Genomic DNA, 18,583 nt, shown 5'->3' with positions numbered 1-18,583 from the left:
CTTGTTTCTGAAAACCAAGACTTTAGCTCTATCTCCCAGATTTGTGCTACTTGTAAATTTGGTCAGTTGCCTTCTAGCTATTACTATTGATGATAACCTTGAACAGCACAGGATGTAGAATAAAGCTCTATGGCTAAGATATGAGAGACCTCCCTTCAGAGGGAGACAACCCCTCGCCCATGCCCCTTCTGTGCTGCTGCCCACCATGCTGTACTGTTAACCAGACCATGTGTTAGGGAGATTTACAAAATCTTTGCCAAAGATAACAAACACTAACACCTCTAGCATTCCCTTGATCTACTGATCTAGATAACTTATCAAAGACGGAAAACAGTTTCCTTGTCATCAACTCTACTGGCTACTGAGCAGTAACCAGGCTGTAGGTCCAGTGCTAGGATGTGTGAGATTCCATCTGATCCCTAACAATTGTATGAGGTTGGTATTATTAGTCAATTGCTGAGATACATTTAAGCTCATGGAAATGAAAAAAACTTGCCCACAGTTATATGATTATAAGAGGTAAAAAAAATTCAATTTTAGTTCTACCTGACTCCAACTACTATGCTATATTGCCAAGCAATGCTCTTAGTAACAACCAAAAAAAAATAATGAGAACGGCAAAACATTAAATCCAGGTTTATCTTCTATTTTCAGAAGTATAGTGCTCATGAATACAAGCCAAAGTCTACATGGGAGGGCTACTTTTGAAGTACCATATTGAATTTTGGGCATCGTATTTTAAGAGAAACTTTAACCAAATGGATTATATCTAGAAAAAAGAAGTGGCCAGGATAGAGATCTCAAGACATGTTACCTAAGGAGCCATTACAGATACCTGGGTTTATCACATCACTTAGGACAGACTGAGGAATCAGGTATTGCAGGGACATATGAGGGAAAAATTTGGCAGTAAATTTCATTTGAGAATGACCTACTAACTGAATTTCATCTTCGGAAAGGCAAACAGGAGAGAGCAAGTGATGCTCTTATTTCTTCACTTAATTGCACAAACTGAGACTATTTTACGATAGACAATAAACTGGCTTTGTGAGAGTGTCTCTCAGGGGAGATTAGGAAAGGGGATTTCCTACTTATGCTTCTTTTCAACAATATTTCTGCCAAATTGTTACTTTGAAAATTGTAGAAAATAAGCATGGTTTTGTTACTGAAAATCTGTCTGCTAATACATTTCTTTTACATGAAATAGGGACTTCTAGCTCCTCATTTACTTTAGAATTCATATGCAAATAAAAATGACCTTCCTGAGCAGCCCAGGTAATCTTTTAAATCAATACTGGAAGAATTAATCCTTTGTTTTCCTTCATTACATATTATCTAAGGAATATTAATTTTCTCTACTGCATTTGCTATTGAATTGCCTTTTGCTTTGGTTCGTTTTCATTTTGGGTCTGATATCTGTTACTTGCATTACCAATGCCCACTTCCATAGGAGCTAAAACATGTCTTCAGAAAATCATAAATTCTGAAAACAATGTCAGCTCAGTGCTAGCACTGAACGGTGGTGACAGGATAGGCTATAAAGCAGTGCCCTCCTTTTGCCTTCTGGCACACCCACTCAGTCTTCAAAACTCTACCTCAGTGCTTTGTTCTTTTAACTGAAAGAAAAGGGGACAAGAGGGAATCAAAGACACTTTAAGCCTCAGCACCCTTCCTCCTCGCTAACGTCAGACTATGATTTCAACCCACAGGGAAACTTGAAAGAAGTGACCAGCCTGGCGAGGCAGAAGAAGTGCAATTCTTGTCAACATCTTACCAAATGGTTATTGTCAGAAATAGCAGCTATGATGAAATCAGGAGCTTTAGGGTCAATCAAGAACTATCACTATTTGGGTACTCAAGCTATTAGATAAAAAGCATCAATCTTGGCCAATTTCTTTGCTGTTTTTCCAACTGCCCATTGGACATCAGAATGGACCCTGCCTCCTGATATTCCCATTTCTGCTGACAGTATGGTCCTTCTCCCTGTTGGCCCAGCTCCATCCAGATGCTGGAACAATATACACTGTTCCCTCTGGCTCATTCCTTATTACCCATGAGTCCTTATGACACAGCTTTGCCGCAGGCTGGCAGGCTGGAAACTCAGGTAGGATTTCTATGTTTCAGTCTTGAGGCCAAATTCCTTCTTCTGAAAACCTCAGTCTTTGCTCTTAAGGCCTCCAATTGATTGGATGAGGCCCTCCCATGTAAGGGAGGATAATCTACTTTACTCAAGTCTACTTATTTAAATGTTAATCACATCTAAAAAATAACTTCACAGCAATATCTAGACTGGTGTTTGAATAAACAAATGGGCACCACAGCCTAGCCAAGTTGGTATATAAAATTAACCTTCACACCACCATAATTCAGTCCTGTCACTTCCCCCTTTAATCTTGGCCATAGTCTATCTCCCTACTTTCCTCACTCCTCAGCTTGTACACTTTCTCTAGATTTGTTCCAGTGTTGTCAGGTCCTGGCCCCATCACAGATCTTCAGTGTTTCTCCCATAGCCTGCAGGACTCAATCTACATCCTACCCCAGGTCACTGCCTCTTTTGATCACCAACAGTCACTGGAAGACCTCATCATAGCGCTCCTGTGCTCCTTGCCCCAACAGCTGGCCTGTTTTAAGATATACCTTTCAGGTCTATTCAGAATAAAGGTGGACTAAGATTAAAATACACATTAACAGAGTAGGCTTATTCCTCTTTATTATATTTCAAAACATTACTTAAATATTTCCCCTCTACAGAGTTGCCAGATTCTTGTGACCAATGAACCCATTGAAACTTGCCTCCAACTCCAGGCTAGTAGTTCATTTAAGAGGGTATGCTTGAAAAATTATAAAAGTAACTTTTTTCTAAAAGCATGATTTTTACATTTTCCTTTTCAGCTACTTCTACTTCAGCATCATGCCCCAGAGCCCTGTGGTTTGAAGACTGTGTGCCCTTTTCTTTCTACTTCACACACTGGCTAATCTTTTGTTTGCTTTGTTTGTGCTGTTTTTTTCATTTCCTCTATATGTTTTTAGGAGCCCCCAAGATTCACAAATCAAAACCTCTAAGTGGAAAAGCCTGTGATGGTGTTCTTTTCCCTCCCACAGGATTCCCTGTGGCCACGGATTCTAGGGGAGCACCCTGAACCACTGCAGGAGAATACAGAAGCACACACATTGACTTCCTAGTCTTTGAAGTTCAACCCAGAGGTTAAGTGAGTTTGTAGATCTCAAATACTGAGCAACAGTAGGTATCATTCTGTGGCCATCATGTCATCATGGGTTTTCAATCAGAAAGATGTGAATGGAAAGATAAATATCATATGACATTGCTTATATGTGGAATATAAAAAAAGGGTACAAATGAACTTATCTTCATCATAGCGCTCCTGTGCTCCTTGCCCCAACAGCTGGCCTGTTTTAAGATATACCTTTCAGGTCTATTCAGAATAAAGGTGGACTAAGATTAAAATACACATTAACAGAGTAGGCTTATTCCTCTTTATTATATTTCAAAACATTACTTAAATATTTCCCCTCTACAGAGTTGCCAGATTCTTGTGACCAATGTACCCATTGAAACTTGCCTCCAACTCCAGGCTAGTAGTTCATTTAAGAGGGTATGCTTGAAAAATTATAAAAGTAACTTTTTTCTAAAAGCATGATTTTTACATTTTCCTTTTCAGCTACTTCTACTTCAGCATCATGCCCCAGAGCCCTGTGGTTTGAAGACTGTGTGCCCTTTTCTTTCTACTTCACACACTGGCTAATCTTTTGTTTGCTTTGTTTGTGCTGTTTTTTTCATTTCCTCTATATGTTTTTAGGAGCCCCCAAGATTCACAAATCAAAACCTCTAAGTGGAAAAGCCTGTGATGGTGTTCTTTTCCCTCCCACAGGATTCCCTGTGGCCACGGATTCTAGGGGAGCACCCTGAACCACTGCAGGAGAATACAGAAGCACACACATTGACTTCCTAGTCTTTGAAGTTCAACCCAGAGGTTAAGTGAGTTTGTAGATCTCAAATACTGAGCAACAGTAGGTATCATTCTGTGGCCATCATGTCATCATGGGTTTTCAATCAGAAAGATGTGAATGGAAAGATAAATATCATATGACATTGCTTATATGTGGAATATAAAAAAAGGGTACAAATGAACTTATCTACAAAACAGAAATAGAGTTACAGATGTAGAAAACAAATTTATGGTTACCTGGGGGTAAGGGCTAAGTTGGAAGATTGGGATTGACATATATACACTACTATATATAAAACAGATAACTAATAAGGACCTACTGTATAGCACAGGAAACTCTACTCAATACTCTGCAATGGCCTATACGGGAAAATAATCTAAAAAAGAGTGGATATATGTATATGTGTAACTGGTTCACTTTGCTGTACATCTGAAACTAACACAACATTGTAAATTAACTATACTCCAATAAAAATTAAAAAAAGAAAGATGTGAATGAGTGAAGGTGTCTAGATGAATAGTGTTGTTAGCTTTTCTTAAAGAAAAACAAGAGAGAGAGGAGATTTACTGTTTAGCATCACAGCAAAATCATGAAAGAAAATGATTTTTCATAAATGTAATTTATTTTAAAAACTTATTAGCAGTAAAGTAAGAGTGAACGGTTTGGAACTAGATTGCCTTGGTTTGAATTCTTGCTTTGCCACTTCTTGGAAGGTGACCTTGGGTAAATTACTGATTTGTGTCTCTATTTTCTCCTTTGTAAAGTGATGATAGTGGTATTTACAAGAAAGAGTTATTGTGAAAATTAAATGAGTTCATACTCTTTAATGCTTAGAAGAATGCCTAGCATAGAGAAAGCCCTCAATACACTGAAGCTGTTATTATCATTAGTTTTATTTCTCTTAGTATAGGTTTAAGGCAATCATTGATAGCAATAATCTGATTTCACTAGAAAACTTCACAAAATATAAAGCTAATGGGATAGATTGGGTCTGATACTTGGGAAATGTATTATAATTCTTCATGTAACCATTAGCCTCACCCACAACTTTGCTCAAATGAAAAAATCTGTTCTAATGCACAGAATTTGTTGTGCGATGTGTTATGCCTCATGAGGTAAACCAAAAAAAAGCCCACATAATCCAGCACAGTTGAAAGGAAAACTAATTTAAAGTAGATGATTTAAGTGTAACCACATGATCCCAAATAGCAAGAACTAAGGGGAAAGGATGGACAAAGTAAGAGACAGCATTTGTGCCTACGTGTAAAGAGGAGACAGAGAAATGGTGGGTGTTTATGTAAGAGAAGTAGGTGAACAGTTGACATATAGATGCAGGGGAGCTAATGGGATGCTAAACGTTCTTGCAGAAGAGTTTTAAACTCCACCCCCTCTCCAGCTATGTCTCTTCTCTAGCCCATCAATGAATATAGTCTCTTCCAGGAGGAAAATAGGAAAGACTGTTAAGAGAAATTAAAATTAAAATGAGACATTTTAGTTTTTAAGAGTTTGGTTTGGCAGTGAAAGATGAGAAAATGGCAACTTTGGGTTAATTCATACGTGAATTCCAAATTGCCAGAAGTGAAATGAAAGTTTCAGACTCTGCCAACTTAATCGTCAATCTAAAGAATATGAGAATCATCACCAAATGTCTAATTCCTATACAGGTTAGTGAGTATTCTATTTTATAAGAGAGAAGAGCAGCAATAGGATCTGTTCTAGTTTTATTTTTCAATATTATCTTTATTTGGAAGATGGAGATTATATCCATCCTTAGGTAGCTATGAAAAATGAAGTAGTGTATATATAAAGCTATTACCACAGTGCCTGGCACAGAAATAGGGTAGCCTTTTGGAAAAAAATGATACAAAGATATCTTCTTCGCCTCTTCCCAAATCCCTGACCTCAACGGAGTCTAACCTGCTATTAAATTTGCAAACAACAGAAGAAAGCAGATTTCCACAAAAGAAGTCCACGTGGGAAGTCCTTGTTGGCTTACTCATTTTGTTAAAGCCTGCAACCTTCCCCCCAACCCACCCAAGGCTGTCCTCCCACAGAGACTGTTTCCATGGGCAGCTGGCGAGTGTGACCCTTCACCAATCCTCACTTTAAGGGGCTATTTGGAAAGCTCAGCACTTTTTCACAGTTTCCCTCTATGTGAATGTATTATGAATTATAAAATGAGTTTAGTTTTAAGTTCTTATAAAACATTTATTCCATACTTAAGAAATAGCATGTTAATTCATTTAGGCTTTTAAAAGCATAACTTTGCTGGTATATTTGAGCTGAAGGAGAGAAATCTAAGAAGTCCCCTTTGTTTACTCTCCCTCTAATTATGTGGTTTAGGAGCTGAGAACAAACCAGCATGGGACAAGGTCAGAGGGATATCTCTTCTAGACAGACCTGGAGGGCTCAGTGGCATGCAATGGCAATAGTGGAGAGGTTGTAATTCTCCAGCTCCTACTGAGAATGACATTAAAGGAAGCATAAGGGTTGACTTGTCCTTAAGAAAGGAGCTTGATTAGCATGAAACAGAGAACCAGGTCCAGGTACTTGCCCACTTCTTCCTCTGGTCTTCTCTATAACTGAAGGGAAACCAGCTACCACTTAGGAATGTGTAAACAGGGAAAGATCATAAAATAGCTTGTATTCTTCATGTGAATAATAGGAAATAACTTGCACCTTATCTTTGCTCTGTATTTACCATGTTTAAAATGGGGACATTTTCATATTTTACAATGATGATCCATTTCAAAAGGAAATAATATCCAATTGGCTATATAGATTGAGAGTAAACATTTAAAAGATCAACCTACTTCCCTACAAAACAAACAACTAAAAGCAAAGACAAAGGAAAGATCCTCAAGCAGAGAAACCAATACTTGAATATATGTATGTCTGTCTATCTAAGGGAAGGAGTAGAAGGAAATAAAGGAAACAAAGATAACTTGTTCAAAAATTTGGAAAAAAATGTCATTAAACCTCAATATTTCAAACCTCACTCAAATGAAATTCATAGAACTTTAAACCTATCAGTTAATAACAGTTAATAACAAAGAAAATAAAATTTAGTGGTGGGAAAATGCATTTTCTTAAAAAAAAAAAAGCAAATGATGCTCAAGTTAAAAACCACTTAGCGGGGGGAGGAGTCAAGATGGTGAAATAGGAGGACGTGGAATTCACCTCTCCTTCCAAGTACATTAAGAATACAGCTACAAATGGAACAAGTCTCACAGAGCACCTGCTGAACACTATCAGAGGACCTTGGACACCTGAAAGGACAAGAAAAATCCCCACGCAACCAGGTAGGACAAAAGAAAGACAAAAGGAAAAGAGGAAATGGGATGGGACCAGCGCCCCTGGTGGGGGAACTGAAGGAGAGGTGAGGTTCCCGCACACTGGGAATCCCCCTCACTGGTGGGGAAATCAGCTGGGACAGAAGGGGAGCTTCGAGGGCTCAGAGGAGAGCAGAGCAACCAGTCTGTGGCAGGCAGGACACAGTAAGACCTACACGGATGGTCTGTGCTATAGCCCTGTGTGCCACAGCCTGAGACGTGTCTGCTGGTATGGATGGGGGCTGGGTGCTGGAACGTGGGGTTTGGAGAGCAGACCCAAGGAGGGGACAGCTGTTGGCTGTGAAGAGACAGCCTGAAGGGATGAGAGGAAGGAGCTCCACAACTGGGAATGTTCGTGGAAGAAGCCCAGGCCTCCAGAGAAGCAGGGTGCCGTTGTTGAGTGGTGCACAAGGAGTGGGGCCGCCATTGCAGCTCCCATCCCCATGTGCTGGCCCCTGCCTCCATGGGCACTAGGAGGGGTGCCCACCTGAGCAGGCTTGCATGCCCCACCCATTGCTGCCTCTGCTCTGCCTGCCTGGGCAGGTTCGTGTGCTCTGGGGCAGCCTTGGGAGAAGCTGCTGGTGGGAGGCACACATGCAGAGGTGGGGCTGAAACCACAGGTGAGCCCCAGGGGCCATGCAACTAAGGAGGAAGAGCAGAAATCTCTCCTTGAGGCTGTGGGAACTGTGGATTTACAGCCCCACTTCTGGCTTTCTAAACTCAGCGCCTGTGGGGTATCCAAATGGATGAGTGCTCCCACAGCTGAGAGGGGTCTAGTTTTAGTGGCTGTAGGCTTTGTGGGCACATACATGTGGGGATTGGACCAGGCCAAAATCTGAGCTGCCTTCATAGCTCCCACAGCAGGTCCAGCTGCACAATTACTGCAGTCCTGGAACCTGACTTCAGTGGATCTGCACAGGTGGCCTGGTAAAAACAATGCCAGAGAGACACCAGGGCCAATTGCCAGCATACTCCTAGTTAGGTGGGGCTGAGAGCACTTCCAACAACAGTGTAATTTGTGAGCCAACACAGGGGGTGAAAAGTGACAAAACAGAGTACACTCACAGGTGAACAGCTACAGAGGAGGAAAACTCAGTGGCTTCCCTCCCAGTGGGAGTGCTCTAATCCTACCTACCTTGCACCATAGATCAGAAACACAGGTCAGAAACAGATCTTGGGGCCTCTACTGCAACAACTAGGGAGCAGACCCCACATCTGACAGGGCAGTGACAACCACAGAGCAAAAGGGAGGCCCTGCTCAATATCCAGTGTGGGCTCAGGTCACCACAACATCAGTAGCACCTCCTACAAGGGGATAATGACCAGCATACACTGAGGAATGAGGTAGCAGACGTTCATTCTAAAAACAGCCCTCGCACCAAAAAAATATTAAACCTACACAGGCTACACAGAAACTTTCCCACATAAAAGTAGCCCTCCAAGAGAGTCTGAGGGTCAAGCATTGGGAGGAAGAACCCCCAGAACATCTGGCTTTGAAGGGCAACTGGACCTGAGCATAAGAGTTCCACAGGGTTGGGATAAACAGACTCCACTCATGTGCACTGGGACCCAGGACAAAGCAATACCTCCATAGGAACTGGGGCTAGAACTAAGTAGGGATCTTAGAGGGTCTCCTGGGGAGGCAGGTGTTGGCTTTAGCTCACTGTGGAGGCAAGGACACTGGTGGTAGAGGCCCCAGGGGATATAGATCAGTGCTGAAATGGAGGTCCCCATTTTGGCACCAAGACCCAGCCCCACCCAACAGCCTACAGGCTCCAGTGCTGGGACACTCAGGCCAAACAACCAGCAGGTTGGGAACACAGCCCCACCCATCAGCAGACAGGCTGCTTAAAGTCATACTGAGCTCACAGCTACCCCAAAACACACCCCCTGACATAGGGTGTCAAGAATGAAAAGAAATGAAGAAAGTCTCAGAGACGTCTGGGACAATGTTAAACGTACCAACATTTGCATTATAGGGGTCCCAGAGGAGAAAAGAAAGAGAAAGGACCTGAGAAAATATCTGAAGGTGTTATAGCTGAAAACTTCTTTAACATGAGAAAGGAAACAGTCACTCAAGTCTAGGAAGTGCAGAGAGTCCCATACAGGATTAAGCCAAGTATGAACACACTGAGACACATACTAATCAAACTGACAAAAATTAAAGACAAAGAAAAAATATTAAAAGCAACAAGGGAAAAGCAACAAATAACATACAAGGGAATCCCCATAAGGTTATCAACTGATTTTTCAGCAGAAACTCTTCACACCAGAAGGGAGTGGCATGGTATATTTAAAGTGATGAAAGGGGAAAACCTACAACCAAGAATACTCTACCCAGCAAGGCTCTCATTCAGATTCGATGGCGAAATCAAAAGCTTTACAGACAAGCAAAAGCAAAGAGAATTCAGCACCACCAAACCAGCTTTACAACAAATGCTAAAGGACCTTCTCTAGGCAGGAAAGAGACCAGCAACTTAAAACACCTTGTATATATACAAAATGCTATATCAAAACCTCATGGGAACAGCAAACCCAAAAACTACAGTAGATGCACACACAAAACAGAAAAAACAACCCAAACACAACACCAAAGATAGCCATCAAATCACAACAGAAGAGAACAAAAGAGGAAGAAAAGAAACCTACAAAAACAAATCCACAACAATTAAGAAAATGTCGATAGGAACATACATATTGATAAATACCTTAAAAGTAAATGGATTAAGTGGTCCAACCAAAAGACATAGACTGGCTGAATGGATACAGAAACAAGACATTTACATATGCTGTCTACAACAGACCAACTTCAGATCTCAGGACACATACAGACTGAAAGTGAGAGGGTGGAAAGAGGTATTCCATGCAAATGGAAGTCAAAAGAAAGCTGGAGTAGCAATATTCATATCAGATAAATTAGACTTTAAAATAAAGACTGTTAACGAAAGACAAGGAAGGACACTACATAATGATCAAGGGACCAATCCAAGAAGAAGATATACCAACTGTAAATATTTATGCACCCAACATAGGAGCACCTCAATATATAAGCCAAATGCTAACAGCCGTCAAAGGGGAAATCAACAGTAACACAATGCTAGTGGGGGAATTTAACACTCCACTTACACCACTGGACAGATCATCCAGACAGAAAGGCAATAAGGAAACATAGGCCTTAAATGATACATTAGACCAAAAGGACTTAATTTATATTTATAGAACATTCCACCTGAAAGCAGCCAAATACACTTTCTTCTCAAGTGCACATGGAACATTCTCCAGGATAAATCACATATTGGGCCACAAATCAAGCCTTGGAAAATTTAAGAAAACTGAAATCATATCAAGCATCTTTTCTGACCACAATAGATTAGCAATATACTACAGGGAAAAAAATGTGTAAAAAACACAAACACTTGGAGACTAAACAATATGTTACTAAACAACCAATGATCACTGAAGAAATCAAAAAGGAAATAAAAAGATACCTAGAGACAAATGACAACAAAAACATGACAATCCAAAACCTGTGGGATGCAGCAAAAGCAGTTCTAAGAGGGAAGTTTATAACAATACAATCTTACCTAAGGAAACAGGAAAAATCACAAATAAACAACCTAACCTAACACCTAAAGCAACTAGAGAAAGAAGAACAAACAAAACCCAAAGTTAGTAAAAGGAAAGTAATTGTAAAGATTAGAGCAGAAATAAATGAAATAGAAATGAAGAAAATAATAGAAAAGATCAATAAAACTAAAAGCTGATTATTTGAAAAGATAAAATTATTAAAACTTTAGCCAGACTCATCAAGAAAAAAAGGGAGAGGGCTCAAATCAATAAGATTAGACATGAAAAACAAGTTACAACCAACACCACAGAAATACAAAGGATCATAAGAGACTACTACAATCAACTATATGCCAATAAAATGGACAACCTAGAAGAAATGGACAAATTCTTAGAAAGGTACAACCTTCCAAGACTGAACCAGGAAGAAATAGAAAATATGAACACACCAATCACAATTAATGAAATTGAAACTGTGATTTTAAAACTTCTAACAAACAAAAGTCTGGGACCAGATGGTTTCACAGGTGAGTTCTATCAAACATTTAGAGAAGAGTTAATACCTATCCTTCTGAAACTCTTCCAAAAAATTGCAGAGGAAGGAACACTCCCAAACTCATTCTACAAGGCCACTATCACCCTGATATCAAAACCCAACAAAGACACCACAAAAAAAGAAAATTTTAGGCCAATATCACTGATGAACATAGACTCAAAAATCCTCAACAAAATACTAGCAAACCAAATCCAACAGCACATTAAAAGGATCATACACCATAATCAAGTGGGATTTATCCCAGGGATGCAAGGATTCTTCAATATACACAAATCAATCAATGTGATACACCACATTAACAAATTAAAGAATAAAAAACTTATGATCATCTCAATAGATGCAGAAAGATCTTTTGACAAAATTCAACACCGATTTATGATAAAAACTCTCTAGAAAGTTTGCACAGAGGGAATCTAACTCAACATAATAAGGGCCATATCTGACAATCCCACAGCAAACATCATTCTCAATGTTGAAAAACTGAAAGCATTTCCTCTAAGATAAGGAACAAGACAAAGATGTCCACTCTAGCCACTTTTATTCAACATAGTTTTGGAAGTCCTAGCCACAGCAATCAGAGAAGAAAAAGAAACAAAAGGAATCCAAATTGGAAAAGAAGTAAAACTGTCACTGTTTGCAGGTGACATGATACTATACATAGAAAATCCTAAAGATGCTACCAGAAAACTATAAAAGCTCATCAATGAATTCAGTAAAGTTGCAGGATACAAAATCAATACACAGAAATTTCTTGCATTACCATACACTAACAATGAAAGATGAGAAAGAGAAACTAAGGAAACAATCCCATTTACCATCACATCAAGAAGAATAAAATACCTAGTAATAAATCTACCTAAGGAGGCAAAAGACCTATATTCAGAAAACTATAAGACACTGATGAAAGAAATCAAAGATGACATGCACAGATGGAGAGATATACCATGATCTTGGATTGGAACAATCAATATTATCAAATGACTAAAGCAATCTACAGATTCAATGCAATCCCTGTCAAATTACCAATGACATTTTGCACAGAACTAGAAAAAAAAATTTTAAAGACTGTATGGAAACACAAAAGACCCTGAATAGCCAAAGCAATCTTGAGAAAGAAAAACAGAGCTGGAGGAATCAGACTCCCTGACTTCAGAGTATACTACAAAGCTACAGTCATCAAAACAGTATGGTACTGGCACAAAAACAGAAATATAGATCAATGGAACAGAATAGAAAGTCCAGAGGTAAACCCACGCACCTATGGTCAACTAATCTATGACAAAGGAGGCAAGAATATACAATGGAGAAAAGACAGTCTTTTCAATAAGTGGTGCTTGAAAAACTGGGCAGTTATATGTAAAAGAATGAAACTAGAACACTCCATAACACCATACACAAAAATAAACTCAAAATGGATTAATGACCTAAATGTAAGGCTGGATGCTATAAAACTCTTAGAGGAAAACATAGGCAGAACACTCTCTGACATAAATCAAAGCAAGATCTTTTTTGATTCTCCTTCTGGAGTAATGAAAATAAAAACAAAAATAAACAAATGGGATCTAATTAAAGTTTTGCACAGCAAAGGAAACAATAACAACATGAAAAGCAATCCACAGAATGGGAGAAAATATTTGCAGATGAAGCAAATGACATGGGATTAATCTCCAAAATATACAAACAGCTCATGCATCTCAATAACAACAAAAACAACAACAACAAACAACCCAATTAAAAAAATGTCTGGAAGATCTAAATAAATAGACATTTTTCCAAACAAGACGTATAGATGGCCAAAAAGTACATGAAAAGATGCTCAATATCACTATAATATTGATAAATTATTGCACTACAATAATCAGATCTAATAATTTGCATTATTAGAGAAATGCAAATCAAAACTACAATGAGGTTTTACCTCACACCAGTCAGAATGGCCATCACCAAAAAAATCTACAAACAATAAATGCTGGAGAGAGTGTGGAGAAAAGGAAACACTCCTACACTGTTGGTGGGAATGTAAATTGGTACAGCCACTATGGAGAACATTACGAAGGTTCCTTAAAAAACTAAAAATAGAACTAGCATATGATCCAGCAATCTCACTCTTGGGCATACACCTGGAGAAAACCATAATTTGAAAAGATACATGCACCTCAATGTTCATTGCAACACTATTTACAATAGCCAGGACATCGAAGCAGCCTACATGTCCATTGACAAAGGAATGGGTGAAGAAGATGTGGTACATATGTACAATGGAATATTACTCAGTAGTAAAAAAGAACAAAATAATGCCATTTACATCAACATGGATGGACCTAGAGATTTTCATTCTGAGTGAAGTAAGCCAGACAGAGAAAGACAAATATCATGATATTGCTTATATGTGGAATCTAAAAAAATGGTACAAATGAACTTATTTACAAAACATAAATAGAGTCATAGAGGTAGAAAACAGTCTTATGGTTACTAGGGGGGGAAGGGGGAGGGATAAATTGGGAGATTGGGATTGACATATGCACACTACTATATATAAAATAGATAACTTAATAAAGACCTACTGTATAGCACAGGGAAATCTACTCAGTACTCTCTAATGACCTATATGGGAAAATAATCTAAAAAAAAGTGGATATATGTATATGTATAACTGATTCACTTTGCAATACAGTAGAAACTAACACAACATTATAAATCAACTCTACTCCAGTAAAAATTTTTTTAAAAACTACTTAGCAGAATTTACATATAATTAATATTGTTACAGAACCAATTTTATCTATTTAATATGGGAGATCCAGCTGAAAATTTCTGGGCAAAAATACTTATTGGTTAATTTTTTGTAAGTACAAAAAAAGCAAAAGATAGACCCAGAGATTTCCATAAATTAGACTATTTTTCTCTAAATACTCTAAATTATTGAGGCTTTATACTATCATTGACTTACTTCTTATTTCTGAGGTAAGCCGATGTTTCTGTAATCACTATTTTTGTAAGTGTGTTTGAAGGGCCATCAGACACAAGATAAACAGAATCAAAATTTATATTTTTCATATCAGAATTAATATTGGAAGAAATTTGCTTAAAACATTCAATACTGAAACTCAACTCTGGGCTAAAGTCTACTTTTCTTTAAAATGGATGCAATAATAGCGTTTACCTCATAGGATCATTGTGAGGTTTTAATTAAATAATCCAATTACATGGCTTAGAACACCTTGCATTCAATATAAGCTAGTTATTGTTGCAATTATTATTATTTATACTATTATTTTATTCAGAATCATTTTTATATCAGTAGGTAGCACCTAGTTTTCTGAGCAAATATAAAATAAACAATGTTTTGTCATAACCTTTGATGGTGCTTTCATCCCGAAATGAATTACAGAATTTTCCTTCAGTGTCCCCTCCTCTGCTGGGGAGGGAGACTGTCTTATTAGAGATACCAAGTACTTGGCCCTTGAGACTGGGCAACTGACTGTGACTCCTCTTCACATGCAAAACTAGAAAACCACCTTAGATAAGTTGTACTTTGGCTCCACACTATTCCATGGAGAGGGCAATAATTGGGTTTTTAGTATTTCATTTGCCCATTTCTTTTACAGCTGAGCACTTTTATTAGCCTCACACATTAAAAGAGGAAAACTAGATGGAATATGTGTGCATGAAAGATGGTAGTTTAAGAAGGAAAAGAGTGGAAACTGGGAGGCAAATGGTTAAAGGCCTGAAGCTAACAGTACAAATATAATATTACCCACTCTCAGATTTATCCCACGTGGTGTTGTCTTTCAAGCTATGGCCATTGTGTGTCTGCACATTAGTGCTTTTTTCCCATAGGAATAAATAGAAGTGCAGTAGAATTCAATGTCATTTCAGGGATCCTAATATTAAAAGAGCTCAGGTAAAACATGTGTATGGGCTCTGTTCATGCATGGTTGACTGGTCAGTCTTCTTATGCATCCAATGATGAAGAACTTCCAGCCACTAGTTGACAAATGGGAAGAAGGTGATTTGTAATTCTCCATGGATCACCTTTGGCACAAATAAATACATGAAAATTACAAGACTGTTCAAGTGTATTTTCAAGATATTTGAAGTTAATTATTTGCAAAGAGAAAGATGAAGACATCTTTATCTTAAGATTTATTAAAGGGATAAAACTATTATTCTACAATATGTGATCCTAGACTGAATTTATGTTTTCCTGTTTCTCATAGATTATGTGATCTCACCCTGAAAATTTAGCTTTCTGTAATATAAATTACACACAAACATGCTCTAAAGAATCTTGGAATAGCATCTGAGTTATAAAAGTGATGAAGCAATGGCAGTTCTTTTGGTAAAATGATTCTGACAAAGAAAGGTTTATCATTTCACTTTAAATGAAAGTGAACCTACTAAAACCATGCAAAATAACAAAAGCTGTAGGTTTAATTTCCCTCAACCACAGTAGAGGTGACTGAATGCTTTATGGAGGTGGTAGGTTTATTTGTTGTGTTTTCTTTTTTTTTTTGGAGGTGGTAGTTTTGATGCTGACAGAACACTGACTTTATGTAATGAAAAGATTACCTGTCCCAGGGACTGCCAGTCCAAACCAGCACTGCCGATGTAAACATGCTGTTTGTCCACAATCCAGAAGGAGGACTGCAGCCGGCCCTTGTTGTAGGCAGTCATGTTCATGTAGGTCACCTCAGCTCCTAGGAGTTCAAGGAAATCCCAGTCAGCCTCTGTGTCAAGGCCATGAACATGCAGTCAGTCACCTACCAGAAGAAATACTCATGGTTTGCATCCATCACAATTGTCATTCAGGGAAGCCAAATATTTAGATTAGTTTAGTGCACAGAGGACCCTCAAGGAGTTACTTTATTCCCAAAGAGAATACAAAGGGAAAAAAAAGAATAAGTTTTTCTCTATGTATAGCTCCACATGGTGACAAGATCATGGCTTCTCAAGTCAGATCTGACTCAAATCCCCACTCCTTGATTTATCACTCAAATGGTGAGATAGGTGTGCCATGCTCTTTTTTCTTTTACTTTTGGGATAATTTTGATACAATTTTGCAATCAATAAAAGATCAATCTTGCTTAGTAATATGCCTTTCCTCAATAAGAAACTGGCCTTCTTTTTCTTTATTGAAGTATAGTTGATTTACAATATTGTGTTAGTTTCAGGTGTACAGCAAAGTGATCCAGTTATATATATTTCAGATTCTTCTCCATTATAGGTTATTATAAAATATTGAATATAGTTCCCTGTGCTATACAGTAAATCCTTGTTGTTTATAGGAACTGGCCTTCCTATACTTTCTGTATGTTAGTTTCACTTTTTACCCTTTCACTTGCCTTAACTTCTTTGTCTCCCTCTTCATTATTTAATTTGGATTTGGTCTCTTCCTAGCCTTTCTTTATCTGATAGTTCTTAATATAAGCAATGGGGTTATTCAAGCCTTACAGAAATTCAAGGTCAACTAGGTCACCCAGTCTACTATTAAAACCAAAAAATTCACTTTAAGATCTGAATTTAACCAATTGTTCTATGCATGATGTGACATAATCAGTTGTCAAGCTGCTATGTCCTGCTGCCTCAGGACTATGCGTTTACAGCTTCTCAAAAGGAACATATATGGGGGGACCTTCAAGATGGCAGAAGAGTAAGACGTGGAGATCACCTTCCTCCCCACAAATATATCAAAAATATATCTACATGTGGAACAACTCCTACAGAATACCTACTGAACACTGGAAGAAGACCTCAGACTTCCCCAAAGGCAAGAAACTCCCCACGTACCTGGGTAGGGCAAAAGAAAAAAGAAAAAACAGAGACAAAAGAATAGGGATGGGACCTGCACCTTTGGGAGGGAGCAGTGAAGGAGGAAATGTTTCCACACACTAGGAAGCCCCTTCAATGGCGGAGACAGGGGGTAGGCAGGGGAAGCTTCAGAGCCATGGAGGAGAGGGCAGCAAAAGAGATGCAGAGGGCAAAGCGGAGAGATTCCCTCACAGAAGAACAGTGCCAACCAGCACTCACCAGCCTGAGAGGCTTGTCTGCTCACCCGCTGGGAAGCCCCTTCAATGGCGGAGACAGGGGGTAGGCAGGGGAAGCTTCAGAGCCATGGAGGAGAGGGCAGCAAAAGAGATGCAGAGGGCAAAGCGGAGAGATTCCCTCACAGAAGAACAGTGCCAACCAGCACTCACCAGCCTGAGAGGCTTGTCTGCTCATCCGCTGGGATGGGCAGGGGCTGGGAGCTGAGGCTTAGGCTTCGGAGGTCAGATGCATGGGAGAGGACTGGGGTTGGCTGTGTGAACACAGCCTGAAGGGGGCTAGTGTGCCACAGCTAGCTGGGAGGGAGTCCGGGAAAAAGTATGGACGTGCCCTAAGAGGCAAGAGACCATTATTTCGGTGCACATGAGGAGAGGAGATTCAGAGCACCGCCTAAATGAGCTCCAGAGATGGGCGCGAGATGCGGCTATCAGCGTGGACAGCAGAGTTGGGCATGAAATGCTACGGCTCCTGCTGTAGCCACCAAGAAGCCTGTGTGGAAGCACAGGTCACTATCCATACCACCCCTCCCGGGAGCCTGTGCAGCCTGCCACTGCCAGGGCCCTGTGATCCAGGGACCACTTCCCTGGAAGAACACGTGGCGTGCCTCAGGCTGTTGCAACGTCATGCCAGCCTCTGCCACCACAGGCTCGCCCCACATTCCATACCCCTCCCTCCCCCAGCCTGAGTGAGCCAGAGCCCCCTAATCAGCCTCTCTTTTAACCCACTCCTGTCTGGGCGAAGAACAGACACCAGAGGGCGACCTACATGCAGAGGCGGGGCCAAAACCAAAGCTGAACCCCAGGAGCTGTGCGAACAAAGAAGAGAAAGGGAAATTTCTCCATGCAGCCTCAGAAGCAGTGGATTAAATCTCCACAATCAACTTGATGTACGCTGCATCTCTGGAATACCTGAATGGACAACGAATCTTTCCAAAATTGAGGTGGTGGACTCTGGGAGCAACTGTAGACTTGGGGTTTGCTTTCTTCATCTGATTTGTTCCTGATTTTATGTTTATTTCAGTTTACTATTTAGAGCTTATTATCATTGGTAGATTTGTTTATTGATTTGGTTGCTCTCTTCCTTTATATATATATATATATATATATATATATAT

The 18,583-nt window shown here is 39.4% G+C and overlaps 1 protein-coding gene across 1 annotated transcript in view; it reads right to left on the bottom strand.

Annotated features, from left to right (window-relative positions):
- Nucleotides 1-18,583, bottom strand: part of PLD5 (phospholipase D family member 5) — a 524,774-nt gene that overhangs the window by 88,486 nt on the left and 417,705 nt on the right. The window contains exon 5 of the mRNA XM_055084222.1: nucleotides 15,997-16,187. Coding sequence (XP_054940197.1) covers nucleotides 15,997-16,107 — 111 coding nt within the window. The 5' untranslated portion in view covers nucleotides 16,108-16,187. The remainder of the gene's footprint in view (nucleotides 1-15,996; nucleotides 16,188-18,583) is intronic.

This window comes from Physeter macrocephalus, chromosome 4 (genome assembly GCF_002837175.3).
Source record: "Physeter macrocephalus isolate SW-GA chromosome 4, ASM283717v5, whole genome shotgun sequence".
In the NCBI taxonomy this organism is placed as follows: Eukaryota; Metazoa; Chordata; class Mammalia; order Artiodactyla; family Physeteridae; genus Physeter; species Physeter macrocephalus.
This window is presented reverse-complemented; position numbering and strand designations above follow the sequence as displayed.